We start from the raw sequence: 21,740 nt of genomic DNA on the forward strand, positions 1-21,740 counted from the left end.
ATATTAATGAAACAATTGGGTGCATTCTCCATCCTCAAGGCAAAATCCCCACACGCCAACAGGTACAACTTCCTTAAACACTGCTGGGGTAGACACAGGTGATCTATAAGGAGTCGAAGACCTGTCTTCAGGAAGAACATCCCAGAGAAAGTGTCTCATGTAAGTTCTGGGAGGAGGAAAGGGTGGGAGCTTGGTTTGATGAGAGGCTTCTCAGGGCCTGAGAATTCAGGTAATGCGCTAGGTTCCTCTTCTGACGAGGAGCTGCAATTGTAGGCAAGTCAGGATTGCTAGTCACGTAAATTGTGGCTCCACTGGTCTAGAGACCGGATCTTTTTCCTCATGAGGCTTCCCGGAGATGTCTGAATGGACAAATTGCTCCACACCAGATTCTAAGCTCCAAGAGGCAGGAGCCGTTATGTGCCCAGTTGACTGCTCACGGCAAGCTCCCTAGACCAAGCCCGAACTCGCGGCAAAGGCCATGCCCAGAGGAGGAGCTCAAGTGATACTTGAACGAGCTGCCGCATGCCCAGCTCAGGCCGACGGGGAAAGGATACAGCCAGGTGTTGACTTCTCCCGGAATTGATGAATCAAATGTGATAGCAACCGCAACTAAAGGCAGCCCCAACTCCTGAAGCTGAAGGTTCTAGACCAGAATGCAGGGGTCTCAAGACAGCTCCTGTTTTATTAGATAGGTTTTGGAGTCAACTGGAGGAGGGCCTGCACACTCCCGGATTCTTGCAGCATGTGGTCATGTCAAATGATTCCCCTGAGTCACCCGTGAAGCCAGGCAACAGCCCCCCGCCCCTCAGATGCACCCCTAGCCCTCCACTTTCCCACACCCACCTTGGGCTCACTTTTCTCCCAGACCTTTGCTCTCCTGCCTTCCCATGGGGATTGAGGGTCTGGGAATGAGACTAGTTCAAAGAGACTGCTACCAGGGTCTTGGGGAGGGTCCCCTCTAAGGGTGATGACAGGTAGGACAGACAGGCAGAAAACATAATTTGAAGTATTTTTGTTTTTTTATATACAGAATACAGGAAAGTTTCTGTAAAGTCTAAAACATTACAATTACTATGTACATTGGTACTACTTGGGGTGGGAGGGGGGAAGGAGGGAGCCAGGGGTGGGAGGAACAGGAGAGAAGTGGCAAGAGAACAAAAAAAGGAGACGAAACAGGTTTACGACAAAAACGTTTTTGCTACAATAGACAATTTGAAGAAAACGCTCTACCACATGTAGTACTGTACAGTTTTTAAAAACATTGAAAAAATGTCATCACTAGATGTATTTACACAAAATCCAAATACACTTTTCCTTATTTGAAATAAAATAGATGGACAGCCAGAAAACGAATTCATTTCTCATTTGTCCATAATACACAGTAGCTACCTGTAGTGCAACCGCTGCAGAAAGGGAAAGTAACGCGGAGGGCGGGGGCCACGGAAGTGGGTGGGTAGCGATCTTTATATTAAATAAAACAATGATATTGTATAGATTTTGCTGTATGAAAACTGTATTTTTTCTTTTAATATAAAACTATTGTCACTGCCACAAAATAGAACAAGTTTCTGATTATTTTACAACGGCGGGCGAGGGGGAGGGAGCAGGAGGTGGGTGGGGAACGGTTTCGTGTTGGAGGAAGTGTCCAGACCATAGGCCTTCCCCTCCCTGCCCACGCTGTTCCTCAGCTCGGGTCTGCCGCTTACCCATGAAATGTTGAGTACAAATATATGTGCAAATGCCCCCTAGAACTTGAGAAAAGAAAAAGGATTTTTAAAAAACAGTCAAAAGGTTTTCTTCATTTCATGCAAAGATTGTAGTTGAAGGGTTTCTGGTGGAGTATAGAAAAAACCCGGGCTTGGTGTGTGTACATTTTTGCATTGCAGGAAGTCTTGGGCTGGGCGGACAGGCGGGGGACGGGGTAGCCGCCCGTCCTAGGGAACGGAGTTGGAGCGCAGCACAGGGCCCTGGTGGGGCTTGAGAGACAGCTTCTCGGCCAAGACCCCGTCCTGCAGCAGGCTCGCGTCGCCTTTGGGCTGTCTGGTCGCAAACTCGGTGATGCTGAAGACGAACTGCAGGCACCCCAGCTTGATGTAGCTGCCGTGGTGCAGCAAGGCCGTGCCCTCCCAGCCGGCCCCGCTGCCCCCTATCAAGCTCGAGCTGCTGGCTTTGCAGTTGCAGGCTCGCCGCGGCGGCCCCTGGGCCTGGGAGCTCATCACGGCTGCCTCCTCACTTGGCTCCTCATCCTGTTTCTGGTGCCGGCGGCGCCCTGGGAAGGAGGAGGGGGGTCACTGGGAGAGGACCAGGGAAGTGGCCAACCCAGCCGGGGCTGTTTGCCACGACTGGGCCCCTGCACCTCCCCATTCTAACTGCGGGGTGACTAGGGCTGAGGGACACCGGGAAAGGACCAAGGGAGTCTGAAGTCCCCAAGGACGCGTGCGTGCGCACAGCGCTGGCTTCTCTGTGGCTTTCCCTGGCCCACAGGGAGAGCCTGGCCGACGGGACCGGGAAGGGAAGGGACCGGGAAGGCAAGGGAGCCGGCCGTCAGCAGCAAGCCGGAGCCACCCTGACGGGGATCTTAACATGACGTGTCCAAAACGGCCGGCTCTGGGGCCACGGGGTCCGACTTACTGATGACACTCTGCACTTTGGCAACAATACTGCTTGGGGGGGTTGGCGGGGTCTTCTCAGAGAAGTCACATGAATACAGCACATTGTCCACCGTTGTCCCATGCTCACTGTAGTTTAACAGCTCATAATGTTTGGTATTCTGAGGAGGAGGAGGGAAGATAAGATGTGTGGTCTGCTGCGTGGGGCCTGGGGCTAAGGGGAGAGAGGACACATGGAGAAGGCCGTGCTGCTCTACCTGGCGAGCCCTCGCTTCCCCAGTCAAGCCCCACTTCCCTGTCTCTTTAGAACAGGGTTCAAGACTCACCTGCCCAGGGAAGCCTTCCTTCCCAGTGCCCCCCAACCCCACCCCGCTCTCCCACTGCTCCTTTTCTCTGCCTCCTCGGCACTGGGTCCTGTTGAAGTGCTGTTCACTGGCACAGAGGCTTGGCTTCCTTCTATGCTGCTCCCCTGCCCTGCTTTCAGTGGGCTCCCCCTGCTGAGCCTGTGAGCAACCTCAGGAGAAATGGCAGCCCCGCTCCTAGGGAGCGGTAGCCATGGTAAGATGCCCTTTCACACCAAGACTCTTCTCCTCCAGGAATGACAGGGAGGGAAAAAGAGGAGAAGAACCCCCCGCCCCCTCTTCCCTTCACCCAGGACACTGAACAAAAACCCCAGTGCCTAGGAGAGGCCTCAGGTGGGGAGAGCGCCCTCCCACCCCATCCCCAGCCCTCACCTCATCATAGAATATGCAGGCGTGTTTCCCGGACACGTAGTTACAGTGACCATAGTTTGTAAGGCACACGTCCATGTCAGCTCCTGCAAGTGGCAGGAGTAGAGGCAAAGGCAGGTAGAGAACAGACTGTAAGGTGTATGCAGGGAAGGTGGGGGGCAGGGAGTTAGCTTCTGGGCGGGTACTGGTAAGACCTCAGGGGGAAGCTAGCTCAGGGCCCCTTCCTTGTATTTTTGAACAAAAACTGATTTCTTTTCCAATCCCCTTCGAAAGAACAGCTGTCCCTGCCAGGTGATCTCATTTAGAACATGTGGCTGCTGCCCAGATGGGAAGAGTGAGCTCCTGAAGGGGGGGGGGTGGTTATTTCTATTTCTATGAGGGCACAACATGGGGTGCAGGGTTCATAAATCCCATCATTGGAAAGAAAGGAGATTTCTGGGCTGTGGGCTGAGCTGACTGTCCCTCTGCATGAGATATAGGACTAAATAAAGGTGAGGGGTGTGTGAGCCCCATCACTTTTTCAAAGACCTCCAGGGACAAAGTATGCGCCTCTGCTCAGCTATTTCCTGCGTGCTTAAAATGGCTCACTGAGCGGCGATCAGAGCTGCCTCTCCTCTCTCCTGAGGTCATGCCGGGCCCAAAGCAAAAGGGCTCGAGCCAGGGAAGACAAGCAGCTGATAATCTCCTTTCTTAGTCCCTCTTGCCTGGATATCTGCTGGATTAAACCAGTCAGCCCTGGAGAGGGTTTCCCTCACCCCTTTCTGGCCTCTGTGGGTAAGGGCGTTAGTATTTGGGGCTGAAGACATCTGGTGCCTCTCCCAGCTGGCTCACCTGTCCCGATGTAGAGGGTTCGGTAGCACATGCTCACAGCTCCTCCCAACCCTAAGAGAGGGTAGAACACAGCTCGGGCTTGGACCTCCTTTCTTTGCACTACAAAATAAACACAGGGATAGGGTCATTCGGAAACTCAGAACCTGAGCCCCACACATATACCAGAACCCAGACCTCTGGCTCGTGGCCTAGAGAAAAATCATCCCACTAGGTGAGTCATCTTGCCGCACTCACCTTGGGCACTGGGCTGCTTCAGGGTGATGCTCTCCCCACACCCACAGCATTTCCAACACGGGGTAAGAGGGACCATCTTTGAAGATGGTCATAGAATTCAAGGATGAAAGTACTTTAAGTTCCTGGGCTGCTGACTGGCTCATCAGGGATAGACCAGATGATACCACAGTGAGGCCACGCAAAACAACAGAAGGCACAGACCAGTGCTTCTCAAACTTCAGTGTGCGTAGGAATCCACTAGGGACCGTGTTACAATGTAGATTCTGATACTGTAGGTCAGAGGTGGGACCCGAGGTCTGTGTTTCCCACAAGCCTGCTGATACCGCTGGTCTGGGGACCACACGATTTTAATCAGTAAGGCTCATTAAGAGTTAATGCTCAAAGGAATATCCTAAGCAGTTAAACTCTTGAGAAGAATTTCCAGGAGGCTAGCCCAACTATTATTTTTTCTTTTCTTTTTTAAAGTAGGCTCCGCACACAACACGGGGCTCAGCCTCATGACCCTGAGATCAAGAGTCTACCAACTGAGCCAGCCAGGCGCCCCCCCCAGCCCAACTGTTATTTTGCTTCTCACCTTGAACTTGAAAAACTCCCTTTTGGGAAACCTTTGTAACCCAAATATTTGAAAGCAGTTCAGCAGAAAGCGTACCACATATACCCAAAGGCACTCGTAGCTGCTCTGTGTGTCTCAAAGTGCACGAGCATGAAAGAAAGTTATGGCAGACTTCCCCGAGTCTGACGTGAAAGCTGTGGTGGCCTTTTTGTTCCTGCTTTCTGGGGAAAGAAACCATGGTGCTTTACTAAGCCCGTTAAAGGGCTGAGATCCTGACAGCTGCTCACACACGGGGAGAGCGGACGGTGTGCCACGGCGGCAGGCGTGTGCGCACCTTCTGTGTGGTGCCCTCCAGAAGCCAGCGGATGTGCCCCGACACTGCCCGGTGAAGCTTGGACCCGGGAGGGGAAAAGCTGATGTATTCTCTGCAAGGCCAGAAACTTGATCAGCTTCTCGTCCAGCATATTTATCTCGATTTCTATTAACCAAAGAGAAAGATTAAAAGGCAGCTGAGGAGGATATGGAATGTGGAAGTAGGTGAGGGTCACAGAGCAAATAGTTGCGCATTTCTAAAGTCTAGCTAAGTGGTGACTGTTCTCGAACAGCAGAGAGTACAAAGGGGCCTAAGGATCCAGAGCTGGGCATCTCACTAGCCATTTGCAGTGAGACGGGCCCCGTCGCAGCCTGTGCGGTGGCCGCTTGGGAGGCCGTAGCCTGACTGTAGGCCAAGTGGTCCTGGAAAGGCAGAGCAAGAGAAACCACTTGGCTGCGTGCGGGGGAAGGGCTGCATGTCCGACACCTGAGGCCCTCCTGCCTTTACTCTGCCTCAGGCAATTGTCCTCTCTTCTCACAGGCTCAGCTGGCTCTGCTCTCCCTTCGCCTTCCATTATGATGTGCAGAAGGCAGAGGCAGGAGGGGCTTTCTCTCAACCCACCTCCCCAGCCCTCGGAGATGAGGCATCCCTTCCGCTCCTTTCTGAAATGAGCTCGGATGCTGCGCGGGGACAGGACCTTCACGCGGCAGCTGGCGGAAGAGCAGCGGCTCGCTCACTCACCTCCGTTAACATCCATAAACGCTCGCAGCGAGTTGGTGAGGTCCACCATGGCAGTAGAGTTGGCTGGGAAAGAGGGTACGGTTAAAGCGCTTCCTATGGATAACGTGCCGGGGCTGACCTTGCCATCTGGGGACGGAGCAGGAAGACTGTTACTTACGTCGCCTGAGGGAAACCCACCGGTCCAATCCCCCACTGCCGAGACAGGTCTGGATTTCGGACCCAAGGTGATGTTCCCTTCTTGATTCTCACCCCATAGGCTCTGGAACTCCTAGAGCTAAAAATGTGTGGTGAGGAAGGGCAGATGGAACGACAATGCACCCGGGCACGCGGCAGTCTCCAGAGTGCCGAGAAACAGTGAAATCTACTGCTCTGGGGAACGTGGTGGGGTAGCTTTGTTCTCTGGGCCGTAACGACCTCCCTGCTGTGTCTATGCATTCAAGTAAGCGGGGCCTGCCCCTGGAATTCCTGCCTCCTGCAGTCCGACTCACAGGGGGCAAAACTGGTATTAAGAGCTTGGTATAAAGAGGTAAACAGAGACAGGAAAAGAGCCTAAAAGTAGGGGCCATCCTGGGACCAGGGGCCCCCATGCAGAGAAGTCACAGTCACCTGGTTACCGAGACTCCCAGCTGACTAGGAGGCCAGCTTCTGTTCAGACGGGACAGACCACAGGGGGTTCCAGCAGCATCTGAAACCTGGTTCAGATGCTGGGGTCAGCAAGCTCGAGGTCCGGAGTGCTGACTGGGGACAGCTGAGAGCAGGTCCACACTAGGCCAAGTATGGGTACAGGGGACTGCCTTTCTGCATGTGGCCCAAGGGTGAGCTTTGGGACCAGACCAACCCCTGTGGGCACGCTGCTCTACAGCTGTTCTGAAAGGCAGGGCTGCTTTCGATCCCTGCTTTCCCTGCCGTGGAAGCTCCTTCAAATGAGCAGGCTCTGAGAATCTATCAGGTGTGATCTGGTCTCTGGTGGGGATCCTGAAACACGGAGGCCATCGCCTAGAACCTCGGGCTGGCCACAGGGGCTCCACAGAGCATGCTGCCTTCGTCTAAGGAGACGGAACAAAGACACGCAGAGGACTAGGCCTGACAGGTGTGGGAAGGGGAGTCGGGAGACCCAGCCGCAGTTCCAGTCCTGCCACTGACTCGGCAGGTCACCTAGAGGAAATCACTCAATCCCACCAATAAAATGGGGACAAGTCAACGTGTGTTTTCTCTTCTATCACATAAATGTGGGGAGGGCAAGTAATGGAGAGGCCGAAGTCCTCTGCAATATTCACAGGACGCTAAGTGTTTGTTTGAAGTTTAACTGCCAGGAGGAGCAGGAAAGGACTGGATCCCAGTTACCCCAAGGCTGAGCAGTACTCACCTGATGATGGCGCTGGTGAGCAGAATCGCTGGTTGGCTCCTGTGGCCAAGATACCATCTCCTGCTGCTTGGGGGGGAGTGAGCACCCGGGTGGCATTTGGGGGTGAGCCCAGTGGCCTTGAATCTGTCAACGGAGGTCCTATCTGTGATTGGACAGTCTTTCTTTGCAAAGTGCTGGTGTTCTCGATGCTGGCACAAGAGCTGGGAATGGAAGGGGGCAGGCTTGGGACAGGAACCAAACTCCTCTGGGGGCAAGAGCTGGGGCCAGTGGCATTCTCTGTCTTCACAATGATGCCGACGGTGTGGTTCTGTAGCCCCCCGGCCGCTGGTGGCGTGAGGGGCCGGGGCCAGCCTTGCCGGTGGGAGAGGCCTGGTAAGGGGGTGTTGGCGCCTGGAAGTCGCCGGGGGTCCGTGGAATCAGTGGGGCTGCTGTAGAGGTGTGGGCCATTGGCTTTCACCTCTGTGCTCACTGGCCCGTTGGCAGTCCCGCAGGGGGCTTTCTTGGATTTTTCCGCGCAAGAACTGCAGCTGATGTCCTCTAGGGCTGGGGGCTGGTGGGGTGGAGAGCAGCTCAGGGAATTCTGGGTGCTAATCCCTGAGGGGCAGGACAAGGGGCAGTGGGAAGGTGTAGGTGCCTTGTCAGCTGTTTGCAGGGAGGTGGTGATTGAGCTGTCAGTCACAATAACAGGCTTAATATCAGCCTTCTCTGTCTGTTCAGAGTCCCAACGCGAAGGCATCTGCTTAGCAGATAAATGTTTCAATATGCTGCACTGGAGCGCAACAACACTACAGAGCCACTGCAACGGAAGGAGAGGAGAGGAGAGGAGCGTGAGAGGCCTGGGAGGCGCTGGTCCTTCCTGCCCGTGGCCGGGGCTACAGCATAGCTGGTAAGCACTGCTTCCGAGGTCCCATCGCAAACGCCCAGGAAAGGTGTGCTTGACTTCTGACAGGATTCCACTTCCAGTCCCCAGCGAGACTTGCTGTATACTCAGCAGGCAACACCCTGGTCAGCAGAGCTTGGGGTTCCCGTTCGGACTCTGCCCCTAAGGCCCACCTTGCGAACCACTATTCAGCCAGGACCCTAAGCAACTGCTGTGTGTTCAGCACTACCGTCTAACCTCTCTACGGGTCTATAAGCTCTTCCTACGAGACGGATGTGCCTGTCTCACAGCACACATTGGGGACCAATGGAGAGAAGCAGACTGGTTGACTCTGTACTTCTTTTACTTGCCTCAGAATATCGGCCAGGAGTTCTCTCTGGAATATTCAACTCCTGGGGGATGAGGGCAGGGGTGGGTGGGGTTGCGGAAGACGGGGATGGGACTGGCACTGAGGCTACTCGCGGTATCAGCTGTGGTGAGCTGGAAGGAAGACTGGCTTTGGAGTCCCGGCCCTGCCTTCACTCACCTCTTGCTGCTCTGCCTGGGTGGCTAAGTGCTCAGAGTTCAAAAGGTGCGTCTGCGATTCCTCAGGGATCCCGTTGCAGATCAGCTCCCCGTCCCGAATGGCCGCGGGTGCAATGAGAGGGGGTGGGAACTGGTACTGAGATTTGATAGCATCAGGAACCTGTTTAGGATAGACAGGAGGAAGGAGAGGGAGATAGTGCCAACACGTCCAGTAGATTCTGCCCTGGCCGCATTTTTCTGCTTGTGGTGCCGATGCCCACGGGACCATCACGCACTCTGGGGTCCACCAGGGCACGGAGGCTCAGCGGGCGGCAACTGCTCTGTGCCTCAGACACACACGCACTAGCCTGAGAAGGCACAGAACTGGAAACAGCAGGCACGTGCCCTGCCTGCCCTCCTACCCTCTGCTTCTTCATCCAGGTCTAAGGCCCGTAGAGGCCAGAAACCACTGCTTTGGCCTGAGATGTGTGAGACTGGCTCTGGACACAGCTTCACAGTAGCACTCTCGGCTCCTGCGGCTCAGCATCAACGCTGGGAGGTGAGCGAGCAGGATCTGAGAGGTACAAAGTTAAAGGAGGCCACACTCACAGTGGAAATGCTCAGCATGAGGCCTGGCCTGTGACAAGCACTCAATCAAGGTCAGTTTTCTTCATCCGTTCATTCATGACTAATGAAACAGCTGAAGACCTCTTTGTTGTACGGAGACAGAAGACACATTCTGCATCATACGATGTAAGAATGAAAGAGCCACACGAGCAAAGAGTCATTCATACATTCGACCAATATTTATTGAGCACCTCCCGAGTCTGGGTACTGTCCCAAGTCCTAGAGATCCAGAGATGAATAAAACTTAAGCTCTGCCCTCAAGGAGCGCACAGTCTAGTTGGGGAGATAAACACAGAAACATTACAACACAGTGTAACGGGTCCTAGGATAGAGGCATGGCTAAGGAGCGATAAAAAACATAGAGGAAGAGTGTTCATTTCTGTCTGGGGTGGGGGCACAGGAATTTGGGATTAGGGAAGATTTTAGAGGAAGGCAGTATTTGAGCTGAGTCTTGGAAGTTGAGAACTTCCAGGCAGACAAAGGGGAACTGAGAGGAGGGAAGCAGCATATAAGGCACAGAGATGTGGAGGCACTTGGTGGATTTGGAAAACATTTAGAGGACAGATTTGGTGACCGAGTCCTTATGGAGGGTAAGGGGAGAAGAACTGAAAATGGTTTCCAGAATTCTGGTTTGAGGGGCTGGGTGGAGATGGTGGTCATTTACTGAAACAGAAAAAAGCAAGAGGAAGAGCAGATTTGGAGGCAGAAGCCTTTTGATCTGGGCAAGCGGAGACTGAAGTGTCTGTGGGACGGGCAGGCAGCTATGTATATGCGTATGAGGAGAAAGGCAAGGCAGATGGAATGACAGTCAGCACCATTAACAGGGATGGCAGGTGCCATGGGCTTGTCCGAGGCCACCCAGGAATGGGAGGGGGAGGAATGGAATGGTAGGCAAATCTAGGGTTGTCCCCTAGCAAAGAGCGAAGGGGTAGCAGGATGAAGAATCCCCAACAAAAACACAAAGTTCCTGAGGTGATTTTGCTGCACTGCTCTCTCTCAATGATGAAGACCTTCCAGGACGGAGCCGAGCACTTCTCCGCCACTGCCCTGTGCCACCGCCGTCCTCAATCTACTCTCAAACTGTCTAAGTACAAAATGCTTTTTGGAAATTCATGCCCTTGGATTTTCCTCAAGAACAGGGCAATCTTTAAAAAGGGGGAGGGGGGCCTGGGTGGCTCAGTCGGTTAAGTGTCTAACTCCTGCTTTCAGCTCAGGTCGTGATCTCAGGGTGGTGAGATGGAGCCCAGTGCTGGGCTCTGTGCTGGGCACGGAGCCTGCGTAAGATTCTCTCTGTCCCTTTCTCCAGCCCCTCCTCCCCTCCCTACCTCCCGCCCCTGCTCTTCTAAGAAAGAAAGAAAGAAAGAGAGGAAGTAAGGGAGGGAGGGAGTATTGTAAAACGACAGGATTTTATCAAGGCTTCTTGGCCTGTTCGTTTCAGCCGCCAGGCTCTCTTCCAAATCTACAGTTTAGATGACTTTTAAAGCTGTTTCACTAAGATATGAGGCATGCCACCTCTACAATACTCCCAACTGAAAACACCTTGATTTAATTTTGGAAACTGGTGTTTGCACTGAAGTATAAATATTTACATGGTTAAGAGATTGTTACACAATTTCCAACAGTTAGCATCTTGCTGGTGCTCACTTCCATTGGAAGCGATGGGAGTGGTGTGAGTGAGTTAAAGTGAGGCTGCCACCAAGTGGCCATATTTGGGAACTGCTGGCCTCCACTGGCACGGAGCGCTGCCTGTGGGATTACTTTCACAAGAGAAAAATCAAGCATATGTGTGGGTATACAGTGTTGGGCTTTCCAGATTAAATGAATAAGGGAACCGACTGGTTTATGAAAACAGCTTCAACACCCCCAAATGCTTTTCAACAAAGGGATTTTTTCTGTCTATCTCTGTGGACACAATTTAGCAACTGTCAAGTGCATACGAGAGTTAGGTATTATTCCAGCCAAGGCCATAATCTGGAGTATTTACGATGTGTTACCAGCAGCCTGGAAAAACAGATTTAACTCTCCTTTAGCCACTCTCCTCAGCCGGGATAGCTCCTCACTTTCCATATGGTCCTCTGCTTCATCACTGTCACCTTCAGCCCACCAGGCAGCTCTGGGAAAGGGGGCTGTCTCCCAGGAACAGACGGCATGAGTGCCCGGTGAGGGGCAGCGACAGCAGAGCACATCTGTTTGGCGGAAGGGGCTAAAGAGCACCGGTCCTCAGGAGACTTCTAGGGTCTGGGGTTTGGCCTTCATTATCCTGACCTCCATCCTCAAGTATGAAAACGTACAGGCACATTCACCACTTGTTGAGACAGCACAGACAAACGTCAGGGCTTCAGTCTCTCTGTCTACACATTCGGGCCCAGGATCCTCTGTCTATCCCATGAAAACAATCAGAGCCCCCCATCCTGCCTGCACCAGGCTGGGACTCACCTTCAAGCTTCTTCTTTTGACTGACTGGAGCACACGGCGGTTAGGAGGGTGCTTCTTATGGATTCGGTTCAGGAAGTCCACTTTGACCACATGCTGGGAAATGGTGTCCTGGAAACGGTCGAACACCTGGCACCGATTGCTCAGCGTCATATTCTTCTGGTTCAGCTAGGGACAAAGCAGATGCACTCTTACAACGACCTCTATTCTCTAGGTTCGGAAAATAGAAGCCCTTGGCCAAATGCGCTCCTTCTGGCAGGAGCTGGTATGTCAACAATCCCGTCAGAGGACCAGGGGACATGGATAAGACATTCTCCCTCAGCCCTGCCTGGTCTAGCAAGGGAAAACTGGTATGTTCTATTTGCTAGAGATGCTTGAGGGGGACAGGGAATAGGAAATTAGCCAAGAAATGCCCTTCAAATTCAGCCTCTGACAGCTCACACCACCTTTTGCCAGTGCACCCCAGCAGAGCACAGGTTTGAGCGGAGATGCAGGCCTTGGCCCTCAAGACCCAGACTCCCTTTCTAGAAGGCACTCTCTCCCACATGAAACAGGACGGTTTCCTATACAGGAGCCTGGCAGACAGCAGGGATCAGCGCCAGAATGCCGTGCGCCCGCCCTATTCCTCTTCCAACACCCCAGGGAACACGAGCGAGTCCACCTGTACCTCACAGTCCCGCTCCAGACGGGGTGCAAAACCTGGACTGCCCTCAGAGGCCAAAGGGAGGGAAGAACGAATTTTATGCAGCGGCATACAGAAGGCACAGAAACCCTGTGCCGCTTTCCCACTCCTATGTCTGGTCCACTGTGCTTTAATTCAAAAGAAAAGATCTGCGCCGCAGCTTCCTAATTAGTCAAGTAAGAAAAACCCCTAAGTGGCTAATAAAAAAATTACCTAATTAATTTGTCATCTGTTGGAAAGCTGCTCTTTAAGATTCGTATTTGGGCATACCGCTCGTGGTTGTTTTTTCTGGTTCAGCAGGAGGCAAAATGAAACACTCATAACTGCGCCTCAGAGAGAAGCTTCCTTCTCAAGCCCTTCTAAGCAGTGCTAGCTGAGTGAAGAGACCAAAGCAACCGATTTGCCCATGTGTGTAAGTCTATAACCGAGGTCCCTCAGTGCAACGTGAGCAGCACACTGTCATGCTGAGGGTCAAAAGACATTCCATGGTTATTACCATCTGACAGACAATGTCTTAAGCGATAATCTCTTTTTAATCTGGAAAGGCTGCTCTTCTGAGGGAGCTGCTCTTCTGAAGCCCTCACCCATTCAACCTTGTAAATGATTGTTCTTAGTGCCTAGCAGGAAAGGGACTAAGCTTAAGCCTCTTTCGGAGATAGCAAACTACAGTTCTGTTTGAGCCGCAGGAAGCATCTGGAAAATGCACCCAAGACTCCCAGGAGAGGAGATAAAAGGATCCTCAGGCCATTCATTCATTCAACAACTTCCTTACTGAATCCCTATTATGTACCATGACAAGGTGGGTGTCAAAAACTACAGAGACAGGAAAGACCCTCATGGGGTGCCAAGGTCACATCCGTGTTCAAAAATGGCTGACTGAACACTGTTATCCATGCCAATTCTTCAACTCTCCCGAGTTCCTGGGAGTTGACTGCCTGGGATAATTCCTGAGATATGAGAATAAACCTCTTAGTTTCTTAGTTTGTTTCCTCTAAAAATAAGAGGCAGGAAAATACAGAAGCAACTACCATGAGAGCATTTATTCCATAAGCTGCATCTAACATACTCCCCTTTTAGAGCTGTAACATCAGCTGCTTAATTCACTGTGGAAGAAATTATGCATAAACATCCAAGTCTGCCTGTACAGCTAACACAAGGCATTGTGGGAAAAGGCGAAACGCACAGCTGAGGCATGTCAAAATAATCGGACTTGAGTAGGATGGTCTGCAGAATCCAGTGTCTGGTACAAAGCTGACCCTACTACGCTTCTACTGAATCCGTCCACGCCCCAGCTGTGCCCAGAGAGAACTGAAGGGGCGACGCTGCGCTTACCACCACATGTTCTATGTGATTCGGACACATCCATCTGCCCAGGGGCATGGCAGTGAGCGGTGGCTCGAGGCAGTCCATGTGGAACAAGAGGGGGCAATAGTCACACTGGATGAGAGGGGCCACGCGGCAGCTCCTGCAAGAAAGAGTTGTGGGCCATTTCTGTGGCAAGATGGGAAAATTCAAACCAACTCTGCACCGTGGAACAGCCTCTCCTCCTTAATCCTCACCACGTTCTCCCAGAGCCTCCTCCCTCAGTGATCAGTTACACTCACGATGAGGAAGATGGATGAAGTTGGGGGCTCCCACCAGGCTCTCCATTATTCTCTCTTCTAAGAGGAATGTGTCTTGTGGGGAAGTGAATGTTTATTTGGAGTACAGCTAAAGTGGCTGTCAGAGCAGGAATGATCAATGCTCAGTACCCACAAGGGGAAGACAGCCAACTCTGCTCTGATCTTTCTACTCCTTAAAAGAAAGTAACTACCTCATTAAAAAAAAAAAAAAAAATCTCTAGCCATGTTTCTAGAGTCTTACACTACAGCAAGACAAGACTTCTCTTCTGCATGAAGCACTCAGCAAAAATGACACGCAGAAAGAGCTGTGCCAGGAAAGGATTCTGTAATGTATTCGTGTATGCATAGTCCAAGGGAGGGGCTTCGGGAAACACCAATTTTGACTTGTAACCACGACACTCCCTGTGTGTCTGACAGGCACCGGAGCCTCATTCTGGGCCTGGCTCAGGGTTCTGCTGCTCTACTATCTAGTTCCCTACAGCTTTTGTTGTGGGACATTTCTTTTTTTTCTTTGGCACATTTCTTTCTGATAGCTATTTTCTCCTGGTATCCTGCCCTTCTAAGACACCCAGGCCACTAAGTCCAGCTTCAGTAATTGAAGCAGCTGGCTCCTGTCACTGAGGAGATCCTATTTGAAGGAAACCAGCGTCTCAGGGAAGCTACAACTGGGGCAGCCTAGAGGCTTTTGGAAGTTATCCAGTCTGATGCATATTAGCTACCATGGATACTTGTACTACTTTTAAACTCATCTTTGGTGATTTAAAAAATTATTTGCCTTTTCCAGGGACCTGTGTCTCTGCTGGCCAGAGCTCCTCCTCCTAGCTAGTCTAAATATCTCCTGCTTCTGTTTAAGTCCAATTCCTCTCATCCGAGCCTCTGTAAACACGGTCTCAGATACTTCAGGGAACTTGTTAAGACAGTCAAGGCTCTGGTCAACTGGTCACCCAGGCTCTGTACTCATATCATGAGAATATGCGGTGTCCACATTTAACACAGAGGGTTTGGAAGAGGTGATGGGAGAGAGAAAAAACATCATTTGCTGACTACGGAGAAGAGCCCTCAGGATGAAGAAAAATACCTGTTGCATGTGAAGCAGACTTTGACTGGTAGGGGAACAAGACCATTGTGATCTAACTCATGCTGTGTCTTTTTAACGTTTTTCCCTGTGGTTTCCTCCTTTCTTCTCCTCTTGCTAGAACCTGGAAGAGAAATTGATGGTGCTGAGCTTCCCTGGATGTAGAGTTCCTAGTTTGGGATATGGAAACAACAGTAAGTGAAAGAACAGATCTCAGGAAAAGCACGTGCCATGGCCTAGACATGGGTCTCTCTGAGACCCCCCTGGGCTGGCTTCAAATGAGAAAAAGAACAGGAAGGCAGGAAAAGGAACACAGACAGAAATCAGAACCATGGTCAGAAGTCACTCATTCTGGGGCAGAAACACAGCTCTAGGTTTCGCAAACATGAAGCAGTCAGAAGTTTAGGTTGTTAGATACTGGCAACCTACGGAATATAAGGGCCTGAGTCAAACAGTCAACAAAGACTGTTCTGTGGAGGTGGCTGAGGAAAAGACTGTAATTTTACTGCGTTTCTACAGAAATCAGAAAAGCTTGGATTCCATATGCATCCTGCTGACTGACCAGGATTCTTCAGACTGCCAATTTCACTTTCTCTGGGAAAGAGAAAAGAACATCTAGAAGCTTTGTGGTATCAAGTAGAAGACATGACTTGGTTAAAAAAAAAAAAAAGGTATGGAGGGCAATTTGGCAACAGTTTATCAAATTATAAATGCCTGGTTATAACCCAGCAATTCTAACATTAGGAATTTACCCTATAGATACACTCACATGTACACAATGATATATTTATAAAATTATTTGTTGAAGCACCATCTATAGCAACAAAAGATTAGGAACAACCCGAATGTCCATTAATAGGAAATCAGTTAAATAAATTATGGCACGTCTATATAATAGACCATTGTCTAACCATTAAAAAAACTGAGGAATGTCTACATTAGTATGGAAAGATCTCTAGAGCATATTGTGAAGTAAAAAAAGCAAAGTGTAGAGCAAGTAAGCTAGTTAGAGGGAAAATACTGAGCATATTATCTGTAACTGCTTATATATGCACAAAGAAATTCTAGAAGGAAATAGAGAACCAAATAGTGGTTATCTGTGAGGGGTAGGAAGGTAGAAACGAGGCAAATGGCAGACAGGGGTGGAAGGGAAATTTTTCATTTTAAGCCTTTGTGTATTTTTTGGCTTTTAAACCATGAGAATATATTACCTATATTTCTAAAAAGGTAATATGTTGAAGGGCAGAAAACAGAAGACTGAATAAGCACAGTAAAAGCTAAAACCTTCGAAGATGTTTAGGAAGAACACAGAACAGGAACCTGAGAGTGATTCCACGCACGGTGACCCCAGAGGCAGCACTGCCCTCTGGCTGGACAGTAGCCCTTCGGGGAAGCTGCGGTGGGGGGGGGGGGGTGAGGGTGGGGCACGAGAGTCTGGCTAACCTGGTAGTGCGGTGGTACATGTCAGTTCATTGGGCAACTGAAACTGGGTGGGGTTCCGCTCCATGGCGGCAGCGATCAGCAGCTCAAAGGGCCGCCTCAGCTGGGGCTGCACATAGTCCGGCTCAGCTGCCACTGGCTCCTCGTCCACGTCAATGATGTCCTCGTCGACGTCATTCTGCTCAGAGGTGGGGGTCTCTGTGCTGGCATTGGATGTGGGTGTGCCAGGCCGGCTGGCTCTCCTCTCCAGGATCCGGGCGTGGGCAATGGCCTTGAGTTCAGTTTTGCTGGCTGATCTGTCCAACAAATCAGTATCACTGCTGGGGGATGTAGTCCGTTTGCCAGATTTGTCCACCAGTCCGTTGACGTGGCCCAGCTCCTTTTTCTGCTCTCGTTTCTATGCAAATGAACAGGTAGGCCCGTCACATAAAGTACCACAAAACAGAAAGAGATGGATACTACGAAGTCCTTGCTAGACCACTAGCCAAAATTATGAAATTTTCTAACCTGTCACAGACTCATCCACCTGGAAACCTGGAACACTGGTCTGTTCAAGTTGACAAAACTATAGCTAAACTAAACTAAAGCTGGCAAACTACAGCAGCAGGGAATCACCAAACAGCAGGGAAAGTTAGAAACAATTATACACACTTATACATTGTTTACTCGAAGTCGTCATATGATACACACTATCTCTATACGAAGTACAGAGGCAAAGGGATAAAAAGTTACCCCAGTGAGCATAAACTGAGGGAGGCCAAGCGGGAACAGTGAGAAAAACCTAAGGGGGCTCAACATCACTGTAGTTGAAGCATCCTGACCTCCTGAATGCTTTTAAGAATTGTGCTCCAAATAAAGTCTGCAAATGCAAAGGTAAAAGGTACGACAGGCAAGCAGAGCCCCCTGTCCAGGGAGGCTGGGTGCTGACGCGAAAGTAACTACGCTACAAGGTGGACGGCTGGTGTGTGGAAGGGAGCTCCCCAGCGATCCCAGCGTCTGAGAATGGTGGCTTCCAATGTTTCAAATTTAACTAGAACTCTGAAAGGGACATTTCTTCAAATGGGAAGGTGGGGAAATGGAAAAAGACTATGTTTATTCAGTAGGACTGGATGACTGGTGTTACATTTTCCTCTAGGACTCCAAAGAGTGGTCAAATGAAGGTTTAACACTGGTCTCCAGTCAGGAGACCTGGGATCTGTCCCAGTTCTGCCAATGATTCCTTACGACCCTGGATGACTCGGGGTGGTGTGCAGGAATTTCTCTGTAAAGTAAGACTAGTAAAACCTTGCTTCTCCTCCTTTTAGAGATATGGTGGAGACAGAGGATCACATATATGAAAGGGATGATGGCTCTACGGCAGGGGAAGATCTAGCCTCCATCAGCAACAGGACCTGAACATCAGAGGTTGCTGAGGCCCAAAGAATGTACCATTTCAGTCTACTTCAGCGTAACTACAGGAGACCAAAAGGGGCCAGAGGTAGTGGGGCTGGAAAAGGCAGACCTGGCAATGGTAGGCAAAGAGGGCCATCCGAGAGCCTGTCACAATGGCATTTCAGGGAAAGCACACTATGTTAGCAAAAGGCTACTAGAATCCCCACCAAGCAGCTCTGCTTCTAGAAAACTGATGAAGAGGTAACAGGGCTTTGGAGTGAGACAATGTGGCTTATACCTTGGCTCTGTTAATTCTTTTGAGTCCTTGGGAAAGTTATTCTAAATTTGTGAGCCTCAGTTTCTTCCTTTCTAAAATGGAGATACTACCCCCAGCATATGTAAAATACCCGGCACATGACGGGCACCAAAATAATGTTAATTCCTCTTTTCCACCCTCTTTTCCTGGCTTCACTTCTCCCTCAGCTGTTGCCAACCCTTTCACGTCTAGCTTCTTCAGTGGCAAGTTTCTGAAAGGCCTCCTGGCTGGCAGGTGCTACTAACAGGCCCTGCTCTAACCGAACTGGGGATGCATAGGAAGAGATCTTGACAGGTGGACGGGCTGGAGGACAGCCTGGTTTGTGGGCTTTCAGAGGCATCAAACTACAGCTGGGGCTAAGTGGTTGACTTGGCCTTGCTTTGCCTTTTAATAAGAACCCTTGTGCACATGTTGAAAAATAAAAGTCCGCCTATCTGTTTACCTTCTTAAAGGCTAAAAACTGTTACACACATAAACCACAATCTCTGAATCATCTCATCCTGTTTCTGCAACCAAGGAAATCATCATTCATTGTGACATCACGTTCAGGGGCCAGGAAAACAGAGGTGATGTCACAACGAAGGCAAGTTGCTTGGTGTGTAATTAGTGTGGGGGGGGGGGGGAGGGAAGGAGATGGTTTACAATTCACAGACAGATTCTAATCCACAGTCTATAATTTGAGGATTGGGTCTCATAATCTGGATGGAAACACACCTACTTCCTTTTTTGATAAGGAATTGAGCTTTTGCACCCCAGAAAAGGTCTCAAAGTAGAAAATCATGTTCTCAAAGCCAGTACTAAATTATCAAAACCAAGGGACGGGGAGCTCAGGAGGGATTAGGAACCCTGGGTACAAATGGATTCAAAGTCCTCTGTCCCTTATATGCCCAGCCAAGCCTCTGGATACCAGTGACTTATTTGCCTTTGGGGTGAGGGAAATCCTTTTTCCTCCAAGTTGGAGAAGCAGCCTTGTTTTCTTCAGCCACTTTCAATCATGGATATAGCTGCCACATTCAGGCCACTTATCAGCCTACTCCTGTCACTAGTCAATGAACATGGCTCAGTAAGTTAACACACCTCTTCTGCCCATTTCAGCAGCTCATGTTTGGATTTTAGGCCCTACTGGATTCCAAACAGTCACCATGGGGAGAGTGAGGGTGATTCCAGGGCTGGAAAAGACAAGAAGAAGGGACGAAAATGCCTTCAGGGCCAGGCCGTCTTAGCTCTGGAGTATCAGTGCTCTAGATCCGGCATTCTCAGCAAAGCCTTCAGAAAGCGGCATTATTACCTTTCGGCGCACAGTGCACCGGTGACACATCCACTCCCCGGGAGGCAGCATCTCTTCACTCAGTGGAGGGTTACTGTGGGGAAAAGACAAGGGCAAGACTAAGTACTAACCTTTGATGCAGCAGGAAAAAGCCTGCCTAGGCCTGGCACAAAGCCGCACATCCCTTGACTCCTACTCTGGCCGGTCCTGCAAGCACTGCTAGGGCTCTCTCTCTCTCTCTCTTTCTTCAAAATGGTTACCTGGTATCGTTTATCATAACCTAAAGAGTGAGGACCCCCTCCCACATCTTAGAAAGAGAAGCCAAATCCATAGCTATTAACACTGGGCTTATACGGAAAGATAGAAAGAACTAGTTTGGAGCCTTAAGAATCATTCCCAAACTGTATCACGCTAATAAAATCATTGATAGGTCCTTCACTATCCTCAAAGTTTGTTAGTGTGAGGCTAAGCCCTTCCATGGGCTGCTCAGAGCCCTGTGTAGTAGCACACACCCATTCCACCTTCCCAGGACCCTTTCAGGTACCCTTCCCCCTAGTCAGATCGAAGACTTGCTATTTCTTTCTCTACATTACTTTTCCCCCCAGAAAGCTATGCCACTTAAAACCCTTTTTAATCCTGTAAAACTTGCCTCAATCAGCCTATGGTAGATTAAAGATGGCTGCAGATTCTTTGCTACTCCTACCACCCAGAGGTAGGCCATTTCCTTCCTCTTGAATAAGGCTCGCCTTGTGACTTTGTTTTGACTAACAGAATGCAGCAGAGGTAACCATGTTGTAACTTCCAAGGCCGGGTGTTGAGAGACTTGCAGATCCATTTTTACATGTTTGGAATGTTCCATCTCAGAGCCCTGCTGTCATGCTGAGAGGCTACACAGTGGAGACTTCAGACGCTCCAATTAACAGCTTCTTCTGGACTCCAAGCCAAAAGCCAGCGTGAACTACTGCTATGTGACTAAGTCATCTTGGACCATGCCAGCTCAGTCGAGCCTCTCCAGGACCGTGGTCCCAGACAAGACCACACGGAACAGAAAAACCACCCAGCGGAGCTCAGTCAACCTGCAGACTTATGAGAGATAATAACCAGCATCTGTTTTAAGCCACTGAGTTTCGGGTAGTTTGTTACGCAGCAACAGAGAACTTGAGTGCGGCTCCTCCATACGCTCTTCCTGGATTACTCAGGCATCCTGGACCTCTGGGCTACATGCTTTCGTCCTCTTTTTGTACTTCTCATGTTTTCCCTTGTGCGACAGGTTTTTTTCAAGTTTTATTTTTAAGTAATCTCTACACCCAACATGGGGCTCAAACTCACGACCCCGAGGATCAAGAGTCGTACGCTCTTCTGACTGAGCCAGCCAGGCACCCTAGTTCTCTTATGTCTTTTCTTCTTTATTTATTACTTACCGTAAGCTCTATGCCCAACGTGAGGCTTGAAGTCACAACCCTGAGATCAAGAGCTGCACGCTCCACCAACTGAGCCGGCCAGATGCCGCTCTTACTTCTTCCGTTAGAGGGACTGAGACAAAGACTGGATCTCTTCCCTCTTTGTAGCTTTATGATACAGAGGTTGTGCACACAGTAGTCACTCAATAAGTCAATACTGAGTCAGAATTAGAGCTGTGTAGGGCAGGCCTTACTGACCCTCCATTGATTTCCATTAAGGTTACACCAAGGACGATACATATGAGACTTTATTAAATTCTTGGGAGGGTCACATTTCTAATGTCTATACAGTAGTGGTTCTCGAAGTGTGGTACCCAGATCAGAAGCAAACATCAGTATCATCTGGGAGCTTATTAGAAATGCAAATTCTGAGACCTCAGTTCAGGCATACAGAATGAGAAATTATCTTCTACAGAATGAGGCTATATTTATGCTAAAGAAATTCCTATATTTGGTTCCTGGGAGTCACCTATTTGGAATGGGAAGGAGGAAGTTTTTCATCAAAAAAAGATGAGAAAGGGGTGCCTGGGTGGCTCAGTCGGTTACGCGTCTGCCTTCGGTTCAGGTCATGATCCCGGGGCCCTAGGATCTCGGGGCCTGAGTCAGGCTCTGCCTTCAGCAGAAGTTGGCTTGAGATTCTTTCTCTTTCCCTCTGCCTCTACCCCCACTCGTGTTCTCTCTAACA

General features: G+C 50.2%; 1 protein-coding gene across 1 annotated transcript in view; it reads right to left on the reverse strand.

Moving 5' to 3' along the window:
* Nucleotides 1-997: 997 nt before the first annotated feature.
* Nucleotides 998-21,740, reverse strand: part of PHF12 (PHD finger protein 12) — a 40,022-nt gene continuing 19,279 nt past the window's right edge. Inside the window, exons 3-15 of the mRNA XM_045773161.2 lie at nt 19,617-19,689; nt 16,645-17,038; nt 15,205-15,325; nt 13,837-13,969; nt 11,826-11,990; nt 8,785-8,943; nt 7,379-8,174; nt 6,013-6,138; nt 5,293-5,436; nt 4,172-4,270; nt 3,344-3,426; nt 2,632-2,770; nt 998-2,269 (exon numbers count right to left, since the gene is read on the reverse strand). Coding sequence (XP_045629117.1) covers nt 1,935-2,269; nt 2,632-2,770; nt 3,344-3,426; nt 4,172-4,270; nt 5,293-5,436; nt 6,013-6,138; nt 7,379-8,174; nt 8,785-8,943; nt 11,826-11,990; nt 13,837-13,969; nt 15,205-15,325; nt 16,645-17,038; nt 19,617-19,689 — 2,767 coding nt within the window. The 3' untranslated portion in view covers nt 998-1,934. The remainder of the gene's footprint in view (nt 2,270-2,631; nt 2,771-3,343; nt 3,427-4,171; nt 4,271-5,292; nt 5,437-6,012; nt 6,139-7,378; nt 8,175-8,784; nt 8,944-11,825; nt 11,991-13,836; nt 13,970-15,204; nt 15,326-16,644; nt 17,039-19,616; nt 19,690-21,740) is intronic.

Source organism: Ursus americanus, chromosome 23, assembly GCF_024610735.1.
Source record: "Ursus americanus isolate L20-20 chromosome 23, mUrsAme1.1.p, whole genome shotgun sequence".
NCBI classification, from domain to species: domain Eukaryota; kingdom Metazoa; phylum Chordata; class Mammalia; order Carnivora; family Ursidae; genus Ursus; species Ursus americanus.